At 38.1% G+C, this 20,417-nt stretch overlaps 1 protein-coding gene across 6 annotated transcripts in view; it reads right to left on the bottom strand.

Annotated features, from left to right (window-relative positions):
* ELF1 (E74 like ETS transcription factor 1) overlaps positions 1-20,417 on the bottom strand; it is a 104,550-nt gene that overhangs the window by 8,873 nt on the left and 75,260 nt on the right. For 5 of the 6 annotated variants that reach the window (XM_060128668.1, XM_060128667.1, XM_060128669.1 and 2 more), the window contains 4 exons: positions 9,289-9,396; positions 7,605-7,772; positions 1,833-1,916; positions 688-880 (listed from right to left, as the gene is read on the bottom strand). In XM_060128668.1, the coding sequence (XP_059984651.1) occupies positions 688-880; positions 1,833-1,916; positions 7,605-7,772; positions 9,289-9,396 (553 nt within the window). The remainder of the gene's footprint in view (positions 1-687; positions 881-1,832; positions 1,917-7,604; positions 7,773-9,288; positions 9,397-20,417) is intronic. The other variant, XM_060128672.1, reaches the window with a different exon arrangement.

The raw sequence follows: 20,417 nt of genomic DNA, 5'->3' as shown, positions 1-20,417 counted from the left end.
TCAAATTCTGTCATTTATTTTAATTAAATCAAGAACTTAAAAAGTGTGAGTTAAAAAATAAAATGCCAACTGTAACTAAATAGTTCTGGTTTTAAAAGTTTACCGAGTTCTCAGATCACTGATATTTCTAATAAATCTTTCTCAAATATACCCAGATCCTGAAGACTAAATGACATGATCACAAGAAACACAAACTAAAAGTGGGTTTAAGTGATACTTTTGTTCAACATTTTCACAATGGCTAATATTATGCTCGAAGCATTAATTTATTCCAACACAATATATTACACATCATACCTGAGATTCATGTTTAAAAATGCACCCTCTTATTCATTGCCTGCATTACCACTAGTTGTTACTTTGTGCTGAACTTAAGTTTAATGACTCAAAACGTTGAGCCTTGTGGTCAACTTACAATTTCTGATGACAGCTTAACATTTTCTGATCCCTTCATAAATAAAATATCTCGTTTGCATGAAGATTTAGGGGGAGGAAGGAGAACGTTTTCCCAGACTGAAATAAGATTTCAACTTAAATACACACTCATTTCTACAAGCAGTGAGGTTTTAGCCCTTCAACAATAAAATTCACCATTTCTTTAACCAACGCACTTTTTAGAAGCCACCTACTTTTCAGTATTTAGGAACCGCTACTGGTCACACAGTGAACTACAGAAGCCTCACGTACCTGAGGGCTCTTCCCATGGTCTCATAATTCATGTCAGGCTTGTTTTTGTGCTTCCCCCACAACCGGGACACTGCTTTAGAATCTACCAATTTAAAAATGCCTTTTTCTCGCTGGGTCCACTTGATATATTTAGGACAAGTAGCTTTGTCCTGGAGCAGTGCCAGTAAAAACTCCCAAAGATAAATTGTGTTTCCTGAAACAAAAGCAATTTCTTTTTAACTGCCCAAAATTTCATTTGAAAGAACACAATAAAACACAACTAAAGGTCTTCTTAAGTTCCATCTATAATTATACAAACATACTACACAGTTCAGTTAGTACTGGTGATATAATGGTCATAAATTTTAGGGTCTAACATAGATCTTTTTATTAGTCCCGTATAAGATGTCTGAACAGAGCAATCCTGCCAATTAGATGTGTAATGACTTAGGGAGAAAGCACTTTGAGACAAATTTTTTTTTCAGCCTCTTTAAGAACCATTATTACGCCTAAGAAACTGAGAAAGAGTTGTACAAAACCTTTCAATAGTTGTTCTTTTTATATAAAGAGGCAGCAGATTAGCCTTAAAAATTTTCTTCAGATTTAGGCAGCAGTTATGAAAATACTAAAACTCCAAGACAATATAATAAAGTGTCTATGAACTGAAAACCTAACGTGGCTGAATTCTTCCAAGAAGCTCTTTATTAAATGAAAGGATGGGCTTCCCTGATGGTGCAGTAGTTGAGAGTCCGCCTGCCGATGCAGGGGACGCGGGTTCGTGCCCCCGTCCATCCGGGAAGATCCCACATGCCGCGGAGCGGCTGGGCCCATAAGCCATGGCCGCTGAGCCTGCGCGTCTGGAGCCTGTGCTCCGCAACGGGAGAGGCCACAACAGTGAGGGGCCCGTGTACCGAAAAATAAAAAAAAATGAAAGGATGGATTATTTTGACAGGTAAGTGAAAATCTCCTAGGTGGATTTCTTGGACTACATTATTACCAGTCTTTCTACAGAAGGTGGTAACCATACCTTATAAGCATGTGGCAGCAATAAGATCCATTTCAATAAAAGCTGGTGGTTTCTACTTAAAATATGCAGACATTTTAAAGCAATCTGAATGTTACTTGACCCATAAGTATTATAGGGAAGTTACAGTAGTAGTACTTACCCTTCCCATCTTTGTTTTTCTTCCTCACAGATATGTTTGGTGTAGTGGCTGGGGAATCTGGTCGTGGTGGTTTAGTTTTTCTCCCTGAAATCACAATGGCTCTACATAAATATTTGCCCTCAAAAGAGAGAGGGAATGGACAATTTAGCTGTTTATAAATGCTGTTTTGTCATTTATCCTAAATTTCAAGTGCCAAATATTTTATACATGGAACACATATATTGGTCTCCTAAGTGCTATTTATTAAAAGGAAAATAACTTCAGTAAAAATTTGACATTAACTTAGGTTAGATCACAAACACTTTTATGTAGAAAATGATACTTTGGCTCATTTGTAAAAATGAGGTTAAGTTTAAACTTTACATTTTGTCTTTGAGGTGACAATACTGACAGTGCTTTCTTAAAATCTGGGGGAATATTCTTGATGCTGATAAAACCTGGGCTCAAAAAATAAGCCACACAGTTTGTCTGCCTCTTGGTTAGTTCTCAAATACTGGAAACTACCCAAAACTTCTAGAGATATAAAAAATAAGTGAGGCTAAATTTTTGTGAATCACATAGTCCATTTTTATTTTCTTGTGTATTTTTAAACATCTCATTCTTCTATATTTCTTTCAATTTACAGCAAACGAATTTACTTTATGATTATCCATCATCCAGTCCTAAACAAGTCCAATGCAACAGAGTTAAACTATATTTTGTGCAGCCTTAGTCTGGGTCAACCAACTATTCTAAAACTGTGTTTGTGATCTGTTTTTGCCACTTATCTAGAACCACAACTCGGCAGCAACGCTGCCTATGATTTAGGTTAAGCTGATGATGCTGTCTGAACAGACTACCACCCTGTATATGAGAGACAATGAAGATTAAGCATAAATAGATACTTTAGTTAGTACCATTTACCCCTACATTCTTGAAGCTGACTCTCTGATCTTAGATCATAAAAGGGTGAATGCTGGGGTAATATAATATAGGCAGTAATTTAGAAAAGCAGAATCCTAGCTAAAGTCACAAGGCTAGTGACAACACATCCCAAGACAAACTGAATAGGAAAACGTTTCTTTTCTTTTTTTTTTTTTTGCCCATGCCGGGTGGCTTGCGGGATTGTAGTTCCCCAACCAGGGGTTGAACCCAGGCCCTGGGCAGTGAAAGCATGGAGTCCTAACCACTGGACTGCTGGGGAATTCCCAGGAAAACATTTCTGAAGTTAAGGTAAGAGTCAAGGAAAAGAGGGTCAAAAAAGTCACTCTTAAGGCCAGGTTCCTCTTGAAACTACCAGATGTACAAACGTAGACTGTAGGAGCCTGGTGTCTCAACTTCCATCACTGCAGACATCTGCAGAGAACCTCTGCATGACATAGAGACTTCTAGCTAACTGTGTTCATGACAGTAAGGACTGAGAGAAGCCAGATTTCAGTTAGCTCCTATCCTTCCTCCCATCTTACTTTATGCTATTTATTGACTTGCTCTGATAATATTTTCTTTATTCCCCAGTTTTCCTCCACTTGTTTTGGTCATGGCAGATACTGTCAGTAGCCTACCCAATATCCATCCTCTCCATCATCTTCCTTACTGTTCATGGTGGCAATGTACACAGCTCCACATGAATTACAGATTAGTTGGGTATAGAAATTCTGGTAACAGTTGTTTCTTCTCAGTGCTTTGAACATATCCAGCCCTTCCAGCCTTTACTGGGAGCTTGTAAGCTGCCAATCGAATAATCAATCCTCTTCAGGTAATGCAGATCCTCCCTGGTTGGTTTGCTTCTTGCTTTTTTTTTTTTTTTTCTTTTTTTGACGGGGGGTGGAGGGGAGTCTTTGATGTTCCACATTTTTACCATAATATATTTAGGCTTGGATCTATTTTAGTTATGCTACTCAGGATTCACCATGCTGGGATTAACATCATTCTTGAAAATTCCTCAGTCATTATCTTTGAATACTGCCTCTTCCTCACTCTACACATTCTCTCCTCCTAGAGCTTTGATTAAACATGTAGACCTTTTCACGCAATCCTCACATCTCTAACTCTTTCATACTTTTTATTCTACATCAGATCTGTATTGGAGCTCACTAAATTCTCCCTTAAGCAGTGACTCATTTGCTGTTTAACCCATATATTACGTGTTCTATTTGGTTCCTTATCATATCAGCCTTTCACCATTAAATAGGATGTTAGTCTTTCACTTTCTAAAAACAGCTTTATTGAGGTATAACTGATATACAATAAACTGCTTATGTTTAAATTTACAATTTGATAAGTTTTGACATATGTATACACCTGTGAAACCATCACTACACTCAAAGATAATAAACATATTCTTCGCCCCCAAAAGTGCTTTGTGCCCTTTTGTAATCCTCACATCTCACCTTTCCCCACCCTGCCCAATCCACTCATATATTTTCTGTCATTATAGATTAATTTATAGTTTGTACAATTTTATATAAACAGAACCATACTCTTCTTGTTTTTGGCAGAGGGGGAGGGAGTCTGCCTTCTTTCCCTTAGCATAATTATGTTGAAATTCATCCGTTTTTGTTTTATGTATCAATGGTACATTTCATTTCATTGCTGAGTGGTCTTTCATTGTATGGATATACCACAAATTTGTTTATCCAATCAGCAGGTGATGGACATTTGGGTCGTTTCCAGTTTGGGGCTACTGCAAATATAGCTGCTAAGAACCTTCATTCATGCATAAGTTTTTCTGTTAAATGTATGGCTTCATTTCTTTTGGGTAAATACTGAGTAGTAGAATGGCTGGGTCACATGTTAAGTATACATTAAGTTCTTTAAGGAATTTTCAAACTGTTTTCCAAAAATATTTCCTCCATGCAGGAAGGTGGGGTAATCATAGGGCTCACCTCATTGGTTTCCTGTTTCCCAGGAATCACTCACTTTTGTTGACAGATGTCCACCACTTTCTTTAGTACCATTGCTTCATATATTTTATCTGTGGTTTTAGCTGTTTCAAACAGGAGGGTAAATCCAGGTTCTGTTTTTGTTGGGTTTTTTTTCCAGCTTTATTGATATATAATTGACATATTGTGTAAGTTTAAAGGGTACAACATGATGATTTGATATATTTATATATTGCAAAATGATTACCACAGTAGGGTTAGTTAACATACCCATCACTTCACATAATAATCACTTCCTTTCTGAGAACACTTAAGATCTATTCTCTTAGAAATTTCCATAGTCACCATGCTTGTACATTAGTCCCCAGAACTTACTCATCATATAAATGGAAGTTTGTACCCTTTGACTGACATCTCCCCATTTCCTCCACCCCGCAACAAACACCATTCTTCTCTCTGTTTCCATGAGTGCGGCTCTTTCAGACTCCACATAAAATGATAGCATAGGGCTTCCCTCGTGGCGCAGTGGTTGAGAGTCCACCTGCCGATGCAGGGGACACGGGTTCGTGCCCTGGTCCGGGAAGATCCCACATGCCGCGGAACGGCTGGGCCCGTGAGCCATGGCCGCTGGGCCTGCGCGTCCGGAGCCTGTGCTCCACAACGGGAAAGGCCACGACAGTGAGAGGCCCTAGTACCGCAAAAAAAAAAAAAAAAGATAGCATACAGTATTTGTCTTTCTGACTTATTTCACTTAGCAGAAAGTCCTCAAGGTCTGTCCATGCTGTCACAAATGGCAGGATTTCCCTCTTTCTCAGAGCTGAATTATATTCCATTCTGTGTATTTACATATCACATCTTCTTTATCCATTCATCTGTGGATGAAGACTTAGTTGTTTCCAAATCTTGGCTACTGTGAATAATGCCACAGAGAATATGGGAGTGCAAGTATCTCTTTAACATCCTGTTTTCACTTCCTTTGGATATATACCTAAGAAGTGGGATTGCTGAATCATACGGTATTTCTAGTTTCAACTTTTTGCGGAACCTCCATACTGTTTTCTACAGTGGCTGTACCAATTTAAATTTCCACCAACAGTGCAGAAAGATTCCCTTTTCTCCATATCTTTACCAACACTCTATCTCTTGTCTTTTCTATCACTTTTTCTAGCCATTCTATAGGTGTGAGGTGGTATCTTACTGTGGTTTTGATTACACTGCCCTGATGATTAGTGATACTGAGCATCTTTTCATGTACCTGCTAGCTGTTTGTATGTCTCCTTTAGAAAAACGTCTATTCAGGTCCTCTGCACATTCTTTAATTGGATTTTTTTTCGCTATTGAGTTATACGAATTGTTTATATATTTTGGATATTAACCCCTCATCCGATATATGATTTACAAATATTTTCTCCCATTCTGTAAGTTGCATTTTCATGTTGTTCATTGTTTCTTTTGCTGTGCAGAGTCTTTTCGTTTATTGTAGTCCCACTTATTAATTTTTGCTTCTGTTGCTTGTGCTTTTGGTGACATATCCAAAAAATTGTTGCCAAGTCAGGTTCTGTTACTCCATCTGGACTAGAAGAGGAAGTTTCACCTGGTATTTTTTAATAGTCTCATTCTTTGACAATGCTTTTTATTCCCTTGCATTAATAATTACAATCATATTCATTGAAAGTTTCTATTTGATAATCCTATTATCTGAGGTTCTTAGCAAACTAACCTTAGGGTTTTCTATGTCTGCTGCTTCTCATTCAGGAAGTATCTTTCTTATGCATTCTGTGATACTGAAATGTGAGTTCACCTTCAACAGGGTTTTATTTGAAGAAATACTGTGCAGCCTGGATTAAACATATGACGTGCCAAAGCAATTTTACAAGAGCTTCGCCTGGTGCCCAAAGTTACTGCCCGCCTGGGGCCATTGTTATGTTAATTACTTGGCTGGAAATTCCTAAAGTCAGTAACAGTTTAAAATCTAATCATAAACCTAAGCTAAGACAAACCTAGGATTATGAATTCTCAAAGGAAAAATTTTTTCCACCCAGCTAAGAAATACAAGCTTCTTAACATCTGTCTGTGCCAAAGGGTGGACTGTTTTTCCCCTTAGGGTATAGCTAAGGGATCCCAATTATATGCTGAGGTCTCTGTCTAATAGCCCATCTTGCACTGGACCAAGACTTAAGCATCTGCCTCTATGTGGGCAATAAAACCAAGCCCCTTGGACATCCAGACTGACATGTCCTTCTCAGCCCTCAGAGCTGTTGCAGTGTCAGGTCACTCTTATTTTCCTCTGCATTTTTGGCTCTTGGAATTTCCCTTACTTTCATGTGAAGTTAGGTTATGTGGTGGCTGGTGATGCCATCAACCAAGATATTAAACTCAAAATATCAAACAAGCTGGAGTAGAATCAAAAGGCAATGAAGTGGGAAGAGTGTCAGTGTTAGAATGTAAGTATGGTCCTAATTTGTGAAAACTTTAAAATTCCCTCTAACACATTCTAACATTTCCCTCTTCAATTACTTACCTGCTGATTCCCAACTTGTATTCTTCCCACTGGAATCTTATACTGGAATCTATGCTGGTGGTTTTCAAACTATGTTCTGCGGAAGGAAACTGACCTCAGCCCTTACCCCTGAGCTCTTTCTGAGCTTGGATAAAAGAGTTTAGATAAAAGATTGAGGCTTTAGAAAGTTGGAAAATCCCTTTTCTGTGAGGTAGACCAAGTATTTTAAATGTATAAAAAAGTATAAAATAATTCTTTAAATTCATCTAATACGAAGAAATAACTCTGTTTTGTACATTCAATTTTTTCTCACTTAAGTTTTAATTCAGGTAGAAATATCCTTGAATAAAAGTTATATTTAGATTCCACATCAAGAGTTGACTGTTTTCCCTTAACAAATTAACCACCCACCTTTCTTTCTCTTAGGTTGTTCTGGTGATGAGTGTCCTGGTGAGTGTGCATATGTCTCTTGAACGTGCTGAGTTTCCATCACTTCAGGAATCCCATCTAATGTGACGGATACATGGGTGATTGGGGCAACAACAATGTCATCTTCAGATGAACTAAATATATTATTATCTAATGGAAATAAAATCAACTAATTGTAATCAACTTTGTATTATAAATCAAAATAATTTCATAAAATATTTCCTGTTTCTTTGAAGATTAAAATAGAAATAAGATTTTGAAATCTAGTCCCTGCTTTTTATTTCCTCTGCCCTAAGTCAAGTATCCTGAGGCAGTCCAGGCTTGATGGGACTATTCAACGCCTCCCTTACCTGACTTTCTATCCCTTGTCTGTCTTCTCCATTCTTCATATTGCCGCTAAAGTTTTTCTTTAAAACCTAAGTCTGGCCTGACCATATTATTCTTCTCTATAAAAACTTTACACCCTGAAGATTAGAAAGAAAAATAAAATTAACATATCTTCCCATAGTTTACAGGGGAAAAAAGATAGGAACAACCCAAACTCCATAGCATGCCATTCTGAGCTTCCACAATCTACAAACCATTATGAAGCTTATACTTCAGCTATACCAAAGCATTTTGAATCTCAAACATTTTATTGTTTTTTTTTACAGGTCTGTGTCTGCCTTTGCCTATGTTGAATGCCCCTTCCTGTCTCCTCCACCCATGAAAAGCTTATTTGTTACTAATCGCCCAGGTCAAAGCACTGCCTCCATAAAGTCTGTCTCAGGTGTTTTCAACTAGAGAAATCTCTCCTTCCAGAACACTCTGCTATCCCTCTCATGGCCTTTATTTTTGGCTTTTACAGTTATTTACATAAACAACTATCTTCAAAAGAAAACTGTCAGCTTGAGGAAAGAAACAAGATCTGTTCATTTCCATAACATGTTACTGCCTGATACATTGCTGTGCATATAGAAAATATTCAATAAACATCTTAAATTGATTTAATAATAATTAAGTTTATGAGTTTGACTACATCCAAAGGAGAACATGGATTTAAAAGCAGATCAATAAATGTGGCAGTGAATTTTATGCCATCAAGTCTAAGAAAACATTGCAATGGATTTTTGCCTATTCACTGATGAATACTGACTAAAGATCAATTTTTATTGATCAATAAAGATCAATATTGACTAAAGATCACTAAATTATAATAGTTTGGGCCCTAAATACTTCACCAATGAGGTTAAGAAGAAATTCTGCATAATCTTCTATTTGACAACTAAATTACTTTTTTATCCTTAATGTCCTCACTCCCCAAATTAAAAAAAAATCTTGTTTAACTGAACACTTTAGCAAAGGTGCCTCAACTAGTACTGTACCTTAAGATGCACTTGGGACCAAAAAAAGATAAAACATGGTCTCTCGTCTCTTGATATTTATCATCTGAGAGAGAGATGGAAGAAGAGCTTTTCAAAGCATATAAACATGGTCCTACTATAGCACAGGGAGCTATATTCAATATCTTATGATAAACCATAATGGAAAAGAATACAAAAAAGAATGTATACATATGTATTACGGAATCACTTTGCTGTACAGCAGAAATTAACACAATATTGTAAATCAACTATACTTCAAAAAAAAAGCATATAAACATGAACAGTCATAACACAACACTCACTGATGCGCTTTTCATCCAGCATAGGGCCAGGAGAATCCATATTGAGGAGTGCTTCAGCAGCCTCGATAGTTTCAATTGTTTCATCCCCATTATGACAGGAAGCTTCAACTACAATACATTTAAAGAGAAAACAGAATTAGCTACAAGACATTTGTTCTAAAAAGCACAGATTCGGGAATTCCCTGGTGGTCCAGTGGCTGGGACTCAGCACTTTCACTGCCAGGGGCCCAGGTTCAATATCTGGCCGAGGACCTAAGATCCCATAAGCTGTGTGGCATGGCCTAAGTAAATAAATAAATACATAAATAAATTAATGAATTAAAAAGCATAGATTCTCATCTCTTGAACCAGGATACATCACTTAGTACTCTGGCTGATAACAATAGTTTGTCTCAACATATAAAATCTATACTGAAAATCACTATTATTTCTCATTTAAAACTTTGCAAGATGCGGGGGTTTTATTAAAAATAACAACAACAACAACCAAAAACCTCTGCAAGACACTGGGAGATAAAAAAGTAAGCAAATAGAACTCATACTCTAGGAGGAAAACACCAGTCATTTCTGATAATTCTTGTATTTACATGAATAGTAAACTAAGATGTCACTGGGCAGGTCGTGCTGTTTCTGTTGACTCCATACTTTAAAATGACTGGGTTGATAGTTTTAGGTCCCTTTCAGCTCTAAAACTGATTGCAATACTCTTAATTCACTCACAGGAATGAATATGAGTCTCTGTTAATTTCTGAATCTTCTTCCATTCTTCTATAATTAGTGAATTGCCATCATCACCAAAAGTTTTAGTCCTAGTCACATGATTAGAATCTAAACACTCTTTGATAATTATAGTATTCTGGTACCTTTCTTCTCTAATGTGTAACATAGAACACTAATTTCCCTACTGTGAACTGTGCCTAGTCCAAGTTTTTTTTTAATGTTCTTTAAAAATATTAAAATACAAATGAAAATTAATCCAAATACATGCTAGACACTAGACACTTCTCTGCATCCCAGAGAGGTGTCCGAAATAGCTGCACAGTGAATTCCTTGAATGGCTTTTAGCCCCTCAGTTCTAGGATCAGCACCAAGAAACTAAATAGAGCTACCAATGCTCTCTTTGCATGGATAAACTCAAGTTTCCTGAATGTGGTATTTATCATCCATAATCCCTTGTACTTACTTGCTATATTTTCCCCTCAATACTGACAAAATTATACATGTTATTTTTTAAAGTTTGAAAAAATATATATATAAATAAAATCATGATTTTCAGATTCAGGGTTGGACTGATAGTTTATAACTCAATGAATATAAGCCTTTTAATTTTACAAAACATTAGAAGGTAAATATAAACGTAGTACTTAAAGCAAAAGTTCTTTTTCTCAATCAAATGAATGAAAGTGATCATTTATACACTGTCCTCTCCCTATTCCTATTCAATCCAGAGAAGCAACAAAATCATTTTCCTCTTCATTATTAAGATTATAACCAGACTTCCAAGAAATCTGTAGTTCTTTAAAATTTACCTTAACTTTCCATTAGAATATTATAACATTTATTATCCTAAATATTTCCTAAACAGTTTACACTCTCTTTTAGACTGAAGATTTCCAAGAATCTACAAAATTCTTCGTTGATTCCAAATCCCCAGCTGGCAAAAATATTGAATGACTATCACTCTTAAGTAACTGTACAAGGAAATGTGGAAGATACAATAGTATAGGACATGACCTTTTTCCTTATCTATTGGTAACAGATACTTAGATACTGTCTAAGAAAATAACAAAGTGATCAGTTTTACAGTATAGAGCAGACTGACTACAGGCACTGTATATCATTATAAGTTAGGAAGACTTCCTGAAGAGATGGGTTTAGGCTGAGTCATTTAAGATAGCTAGGATTTAAATACTTTGAGAGGAAGAGAGAGAAATTAAAGCAAGAATAATAGTAGAAGCAAGGGCATGAGAAGAAGTGTTATGCATTTAAAGAAAATGAGATAATTAGTCTATACCATTAGAAAGCAAAATGTGTAACAGCTAAAGATTATAATAATAACAGCATATTAAGTAATTTGCTTTACAAATTGACTAATGTGGCTGACTGCCTCCCCAAGGGAGGAATCCCACAATAGGAATGGAAGGCATGGTCTGCTGAAGCAGCAGAGACCAGAGACAATTCCTGAATGATGCTTTCAAAGAAGTTCTGGATCTTGGATTATATACTAGTCAGCTCCTCTCAATTAGGAAAAACTCCCAACAAAGCACATTTTCTCTCATAAAATACTGGCTAACACTGGGAGTCCCCACAACCTGCCAAGCCAGAAAAGAACCTCCTTCTTCCAGATATGAAAGATGTACCTGCAGAATTCCAACCTTCTGGGCTCCATTCCCTCAGCTAATATCTTTGAACCCAAATATCTATAGGTCACAGGGAGGACAAGGCACAAGAAGACAGCCAACATAAAAAGAGGCAAGGATTTTAATCTAGCCTGGATTTCTCTAACAGCAATTTAACTCTTATAGAGTCTTCCTCTTTTAAAGGCTTTAAGCTTTTCCTCTTAAGGCCAGTGCTCACATTTCTGAGTTACTACAAAAAGCACTCTAGAGCACCTGAATATATTTTTGCCTAGTTTTTTAATTCTAAAAGTAGGTGTCCTTTTCATTTTCATACCAAGATACACAAAACGTCATTAGGAGATTCACAGTCTTTGTTACGAAACTACTTCCCCTAATTATAATGAAAAATAAATCAATTAAATTTTAATTATATATTCTATCAAAAACAAGTGCTTAACTGACAAAGGATTAATCTCCAAAATTTACAAGCAGCTCATGCAGCTCAATATCAAAAAAACAAACAGGGCTTCCCTGGTGGCGCAGTGGTTGAGAGTCCGCCTGCCGACGCGGGGGACACGAGTTCGTGCCCCCGTCCAGGAAGATCCCACATGCTGCAGAGTGGCTGGGCCCGTGAGCCATGGCCGCTGAGCCTGCGCATCCGGAGCCTGTGCTCCGCAACGGGAGAGGCCTCAACAGTGAGAGGCCCGCGTACTGCAAAATAAAGAACCAAAAACAAAAAAAACAACCCAATCCAAAAATGGGCAGAAGACCTAAACAGACATTTCTCCAAAGAAAATATACAGATTGCCAACAAACACATGAAAGAATGCACAACATCATTAATCATTAGAGAAATACAAATCAAAACTACAATGCGATATCATCTCACACTGGTCAGAATGGCCATTATCAAAAAAATCTACGAACAGGGCTTCCCTGGTGGCGCAGTGGTTGAGAGTCTGCCTGCCGATGCAGGGGACAGGGGTTCGTGCCCCGGTCCGGGAAGATCCCACATGCCGCACAGCGGCTAGCCCCGTGAGCCATGGCCGCTGAGCCTGCGCGTCTGGAGCCCGTACTCCGCAACGGGAGAGGCCACACAGTGACAGGCCCGCTTACCGCAAAAAAAAAAAAAAAAAAAAATCTACAAACAATAAATGCTGGAGAGGTTGTGGAGAAAATGGAACCCTCTTGCAATGTTGGTGGGAATGTAAATTGATACAGCCACAATGGAGAACAGTATGGAGGTTCCTTAAAAAACTAAAAATAGTACTACCATACGACCCAGCAATCCCACAACTGGGCATATACCCCGAGAAAACCATAATTCAAAAAGAGTCATGGCGAACAGATAAAGATGTGGTACATATATACAATGGAATATTAGCCATAAAAAGGAACAAAATTGGGTCATTTGTAGAGACGTGGATGGATCTGGAGACTGTCATACAGAGTAAAGTAAGTCAGAAAGAGAAAAACAAATATCGTATATTAACGCATATATGTGGAACCTAGAAAAATGGTACAGATGAACCGGTTTGCAGGGCAGATATTGAGACACAGATGTAGAGAACAAACTATGGACACCAAGCGGGGAAAGCAGCAGGGGGGTGGTGGTGGTGGTGTGATGAATTGGGGGATTGGGATTGACATGTAAACACTGATGTGTATAAAATGGATGACTATTAAGAACCTGCTGCATAAAAAAATTAATTTAATTTAATTTAAAAAAATTTAAAAAAAAAGAGTCATGTACCACAATGTTCACTGCAGCTCTATTTACAATAGCCAGGACATGGAAGCAACCTAAATGTCCATCGACAGATGAATGGATAAAGAAGATGTGGCACATATATACAATGGAATATTACTCAGCCATAAAAAGAAACGAAATTGAGTTATTTGTAGTGAGGTGGATGGACCTAGAGTCTGTCATACAGAGTGAAGTAAGTCAGAAAGAGAAAAACAAATACCGTATGCTAACACATATATATGGAATCTAAAAAAAAAAAAGGAAAGGTCATGAAAAACCTAGGGGCAAGACGGGAATAAAGACGCAGACCTACTAGAGAATGGACTTGAGGACACGGGGAGGAGGAAGGCTAAGCTGGGACAAAGTGAGAGAGTGGTAGTGTATATATAGACATATATACACTACCAAACGTAAAATAGCTAGTGGGAAGCAGTCGCAGAGCACAAGGAGATCAGCTCAGTGCTTTGTGACCACCTAGAAGGGTGGGAGGGAGGGAGACGCAAGAGGCGAGATACAGGGATATATGTATATGTATAACTGATTCACTTTTTTATAAAGCAGAAACTAACACACCATTGTAAAGCAATTATACTCCAAGAAAAACATTAAAAGAATTTTTTAAAAAAAGTGCTTAGAAGTCCAATTCCTCCATAATAGTTAAAACCAGAAAAGATAAATACTTCAAAAAGTCTAGCAAAATGATTAAAATAAGGCATTGTAACACTTGCTCTTAAAAACTTAAGCCTCCTATTTAAAATCTTGTAGATTTAAGGCATAGTAGAAAAGCATATTGCGGGACTTCCCTGGTGGCACAGTGGTTGAGAATCTGCCTGCCAATGCAGGACACACGGGTTTGAGCCCTGGTCCAGGAAGAGCCCACATGCCCCGGAGCAACTAAGCCTGTGCGCCACAACTACTGAGCCTGTGCTCTACAGCCCGCGAGCCACAACTACTAAGCCCGCGTACCACAACTGCTGAAGCCTGCGTGCCTAGAGCCCAAGCTCTGCCACAAGAGAAGCCAACGCAATGAGAAGTCCGCGCATGGCAATGAAGAGTAGCCCCCACTCACCGCAACTAGAGAAAGCCCGCGCACAGCAATGAAGACCCAACAACAAAGACCCAATGCAGCCAAAAATAAATAAATATATAAATTTATTTTTTAAAAAAAAGAAGAAAAGCATATTGCTCCTCTGTCAAGGCTTTGGAATTCTATGAATCGAAGAAAATATCCTCCTAAAACTAAATTTTTGAAAAAATCAGGCAAGTAAGGCACAGGTAGCTCCATAATTAATTACCATCTTCTAAACATTTATATAACTCTAAATGTTCATTTATATAAGTTTTATAAATATTTTAAAGTCTACTGGGTCGATAAAAATGATAAAATTAGTATGTATAACTATTCAGTTGCCTATCAATTAAGAAAATACAATGAGAATTTCAAATCACTTCTTTATCAAGCTTTTTATAATGAAAAATTTCAAACATATACAAACATATAGGAAATCATATTTATAATGAACTGAATGTATCAAGGGCCCAGCTTCAATACTTAACAGTCAATGTTCCTTAATCTATACTCCCTGGCCCAACACAGACATGGGATTATTTCAAAGTGAACCCCAGAGAGCTTATCATTCAATCGTAAATATTACAGTATATAGACAATACCATGATCACATCTTTTAAAAATCACTCTTTAAATCAGATATCCACTTAATATTGAAATTTCTGTCTCAGATTTTTTTTAATCTGAAAAAGTTGGTTTGTTAACCAGATTTCAAACAAAGTTCACGCATTACATTTGGTGGCACGTACCTTCCTTAGTATTTGGCTTTTTTCCATTTTTGTTGTTTATCTTAGGAGAAACAGGGTCATCTGTTTGTAGTTTCCCACATTCTAAATTTTGCTGATTATATATCTGTGGTGTCACTTACCATATCCCTCCCCCCGTGTATTTCCTGTAAACTGGTAGTTACATCTAGAAGATTGATTTGATTCGCATTCAATTCTTTGGCAAGAGTACTTCAAAGGTGATGCTGTGTGATTCAATGGGCCTTTTGAAGGTAGGTAGGTCTTCCTTCAGTACTTCGAGGATTGAGAAGCAGGTTCAGGTGTTGCCAACCTGATCTATCCAGCATAAAATTCTCCATCAGCCTTTTACCTAATGGCTTTAGAAGTTACTGATGATAGTTACCTGGGTGCACTATTTCATTAGGGATTTCAAAATGGTGATAATTCTAATCTTATCATTCCTTTAGCATTTATTAGCTAGAATTCTCTATAAGGAAGAACTTTGTCATAAACTATCTGGTTACCCTGAGCTACGGTTCATACAATAAAGGCAAATTAAACGCTTGGTTCTTTTTCCGTTATTTACTGATTTTCAGAATAATAAATGGAATCTTTCAAAAGTGACCACTGGGACTTCCCTGGTAGTCCAGTGGTTAAAACTCTATGCTCTCAATGCAGGGGGCCGAGGTTCGACCCCTGCCCTGGTCGGGAAACTAGATCCCGCATGCCCCAACTAAGAGCCCGCATGCCACAACTAAAGATCCTGCATGCTACAACTAAAAGATCCCTCGTAACACAACTAAGACCCGGCGCAACCAAATAAATAAATAAGTATTTAAGAAAAAAAAAAGTGACCACTAAGTTTAAAATATTTTTATTAGCTTTTGGTTTTATCTTTCTATTTTAAAATTTATTTATTTTTGGCTGTGTTGGGTCTTTATTGCTGGGCGCAGGCTTTCTCTAGTTGTGGAGAGCAGGGGCTACTCTTTGCTGCAGTGTGCGGGCTTCTCATTGCTGTGGCTTCTCTTGCCGTGGAGCACGGGCTCTAGGCATGTGGGTTTCAGTAGTTGCGGCACGCGGGCTCAGTAGTTGTGGCTCACGGGCTCTAGAGCACAGGCTCAGTAGTTGTGGCACACGGGCTTAGTTGCTCCGCAGCATGTGGGATCTTCCTGGACCAGCGCTCGAACCCGTGTCCCCTGCATTGGCAGGCGGATTCTTAACCACTGCGCCACCAGGGAAGCCCATATCTTTCTATTTTTAAATGTAAGCAAACACATACATATCATTTATATTCTTTCCCCTATCCTAAATAATAGGTATACTATTATTCGTGCTGTACTGACCCTTGCTTTTTAAACTTCATATACACTAGAAATCATTCCACAACTATCTATAGAAATCATACTACCTTCTGAATTTCAAAAACGTAAGGCAAGTTTAATGTGGTTAATATCAGTAATCTAATTTGTAAAACTTTGTTTATTCCACTTCGCTTCAGTGCTTAGGTCAGGAAATACAAAATAAATTGGCGGCTGCTACATGAAACAGGAATGAAAACCAAAAAAAAAGTACAACTAAGCTTTTAAAAATATAGAGAAAATGTTTGTCCTTCATTAAATGGATTACAAAAATTTCTTGTAAGCAACAATAAAACCCACAAGGCTTTTTTTTCCTTCCAATTTTATTGAGGTTATAATTGACATACAGCATTGTGTATGTTTAAGGTGTACAGCATGATCTGATTTACATACATCATGAAATGATTATCACAATAAGTTTAGTGAACACCCATCATCTCATACAGATACAAAGTTAAAGAAACAGAAAAAAAATTTTCTTGTGATAAGAACTGAGGAATTACTCTTTTAACAACTTTTATATATAACATACAGCAGTGTTAATTATATTTATCATATTGTACATTATATCCCTAGTACTTTTTTATCTTCTAACTGGATGTTTGTACCTTTTGACCACCTTGGTCCAATTCCCATTCCCCCCACCCCTGCCTCTGGTAACCACAAATCTGATCTCATTTTCTATGAGTTTGTTTATTTGTTTTCGAAGTACACCTGACCTACAACACTGTTAGTTCCTCAACATAGTGATGTGCTATTGCTATACATATCAAAATGATCACAATATGTCTAGTTAAGACACATCATCATACAAAGATATTATCTAGTTATTTACTGTATTCTCCACACTGTATATAGCAATATACCTATTAAGTTGTTGATCACTTAATTTCAAATGCATTTTAACCCTGCATTTTTATTCCCCAACTCCACGTTTACTATTTCTGACATCATGTTTTACGTCTTTCTGTTCTGTGTATCCCTTAACTACTCATTGTGAATACAGATGGTTTTACGATGTTTGTCTTTTAACCTTCCTACTAGCTTTATACATGGCTGATTTACTACCTTTACTGTATATTTGCCTTTACCAATGAGGTTTTTCCTTTCATAATTTTTCCTTTCATAATTTTCATATTTCTTGTTGTGACCTTTTTTGGTTAGAGAAATCCCTTTAACATTTCTTGTAAAGCTGGTTTGTTAGTGCTCAACTCTTTTAACTTTTGTTTGTCTGTAAAACTTGATCTCTCCATCAAACCTGAATGAAAGCCTTGTTGGGTAGAGTATTCTTGGTTGTAGGTTTTCCCCTTTCACCACTTTAAATATATTGAGCCACTCCCTTCTGGCCTGCAGGGTTTCTGCTAAAAAGCCAGCTCACAGCCTTATGCAAGTTCCTTTGTATGTAACTTGTTGCTTTTCCCTTGCTGCTTTTAAAATTCTCTCTTTAATTTTTGCCACTTTAATTACAATGTGTCTTGATGTGTTCCTCTTTGGGTTGATCCTGTTTGGGACTCTCTGTGCTTCCTGGACATGGATGTCTGTGTCCTTTCCCAGGTCAGGAAAGTTTTCAGCTATTATGTATTCAAACATGTTCTCTGCCCCTTTCTCTCTCTCTTCTCCTCTGGAACCCCTATAATGCAAATACTAGTACGCTTGATGTTGTTGAGAGCTCTCTTAAACTGTCTCATTTCTTTCTATACTTTTTTCCTCTTCCTGTTCAACTTCAGTGATTTCCACGACTCTTGTCTCCCAGCTCACTGATCTGTTCCTCTGTGTCATTTAGTCTACTGTTAATTCCTTGCACTGTATTTTTCATTTCGGTTACTGTACTCTTCATCTGTTTGGCTGTTCTTTACATTTTCTAACTCTTTGTTAAAAACTTCTAACTTCTTGCTCTGTGCACCCATTCTTCTCCATAGTTCCTTGAACGTGTTTACGATCATCATCTTGAACTCTTTACAGGGGAGGCTGCCTATCTCCACTTCACTTAGTTCTTCTGGGGTTTTATCTTGTTCCTTCATTTGGAAGATATTCCTCTGTCGCTTCATTTTATCTAACTTGCTCTTTTTATTTCTATGTATTTGGTTGGTTGGTTACATTTCCCGACCTTGGAGAAGTGGTCTTCTGTAGGTGCCGTCCTATGCATCCCAGCAGTCGTCTCCCCTCTGGTCACCAGAGCTATGTGTTCTGGGGTGCTCCCCAGTGGACTGCGTGGGTCCTTCTCTTGTGATAGGCTAACTATTGTGGATGGTCTGGTAGGTGTGGCTGGCCTGTGCTCCAGTTGTTTGCCAGGTCCTGCCTTGCGTGGAGGCTGCCAGGGACCCCAGGTGGTCCCAGGGCTAGTGTTGGCTGACAAGTGGGCACAGCCAGGTTCTAGAGTGGGTAGTTGTGGGGCTCGGGATCCCAAGATCTAGTGTCAGCCTGCTGGTGGGCAGGGCCAGTTCCTTATATGGCTGGCCGTGGGGTCAAGGGTGTCCAAAAGCTGCTGTTGGCCCACCTGTGAGTGGGGCTGGATCCCAGATAGCTGGCTGAGGGGTCCAAAGGGGTCCATCTCCTTTAATAATTTCAATTTTAGACTCAAGACTGGTAATGGAAGGATCTCCACATAGATAAAGCTCATAGTCAAATGCTTTTCATAAATTTTTTATAGCACATCCTTGTTTCAAAGGAAATGTTATATAAAACCCCAACATATAAACAGATAAAAGTAGTATTTTATCATTATACATTTTAAAGGTTAAAATTTATATCAAACTTGATATGAGATAAATAAATGATAAAAATGAAAGTGTTTGGGTGGTGGCGCAGTGGTTGAGAGTCCACCTGCCGATGCAGGGGACACGGGTTCGTGCCCCAGTCCAGGAGGATCCCACATGCCGCGGAACAGCTGGGCCCGTGAGCCATGGCCGCTGAACCTGTGCATCCGGAGCCTGTGCTCCGCAACGGGAGGGGCCACAACAGTGAGAGGCCCGCGTACCAAACAAACAAAAAAAAAAGTGTTCTGATGAACATGAAAATTTGAAATCAGGGGTTATCAATGACAGCTGCCATCTAATATAACCCTCAAGTCCATAAAAATAGTTTGACCTTTTTATTGAAAATTTCAAAACAGAATCAAAATTATGGGACATAGTATAATGAATTCTCACATATCCATTCTCAGCATCAATCATTATCAGAACATAGTCGATCTTTCATCCATACTCCACTTACTGCTCAAGGTCCCCTCACACACACCCTGACCCCCAGGATTACTCTGAAGGAATCCATGACACTGTATTTTATCTCTAAGTATTTGAGCATATGTATCTAAAAGATGAAGAATCTAACACAATGCTATTATCATGCCTAAAAATGTTAACAATATTCCTTATCACCTGAAGTGCTACCTAGGTCTCATAATTAGTTTATAAACTGTCCTATCCCCATCATCATCTTCCCTGTAGTTTCTCAAAAGCGCAGTACTCTCCCCTCTCCCACTCTGGACTAAGGACGGCTATAAGATCCTTTCATTTCTTATGACATGACTCGAACAAGTACAGAAGAGTTAAACAAAGGCTTGGGTTGGAAGTTAAGAAAGGCAAGAGAGAAGAAACATGCAAATAGCAAATCTGATTTTCAAGATGTGGCTTATTTTCTGGATCCATTCCATACCAGTTCTGTTTTCCAGGAAGGAAGGAGCTTGTCTGCATCTCGTCGTCAGCTATCTTCAAGTCTAAGCCCAAGAGAGTGAACAACTGGAAGGAAGAAATAATTCCTTCCCCTAAAGATCCAAGATCTGCTTTCCTAGTCTCCACTTCTTCTTTGAGGGCCAGTATCTTCCTTAGTGACTAAAACCAGGAATAAACACCCCTTCAGGGGAGACCCTGGTTCCCAATCCACAAAGAG

Source organism: Lagenorhynchus albirostris, chromosome 18 (genome assembly GCF_949774975.1).
Source record: "Lagenorhynchus albirostris chromosome 18, mLagAlb1.1, whole genome shotgun sequence".
Classification (NCBI taxonomy): domain Eukaryota; kingdom Metazoa; phylum Chordata; class Mammalia; order Artiodactyla; family Delphinidae; genus Lagenorhynchus; species Lagenorhynchus albirostris.
The sequence above is the reverse complement of the archived record's forward strand: the minus strand, read 5'-3'. Positions and strand labels throughout refer to the sequence as shown.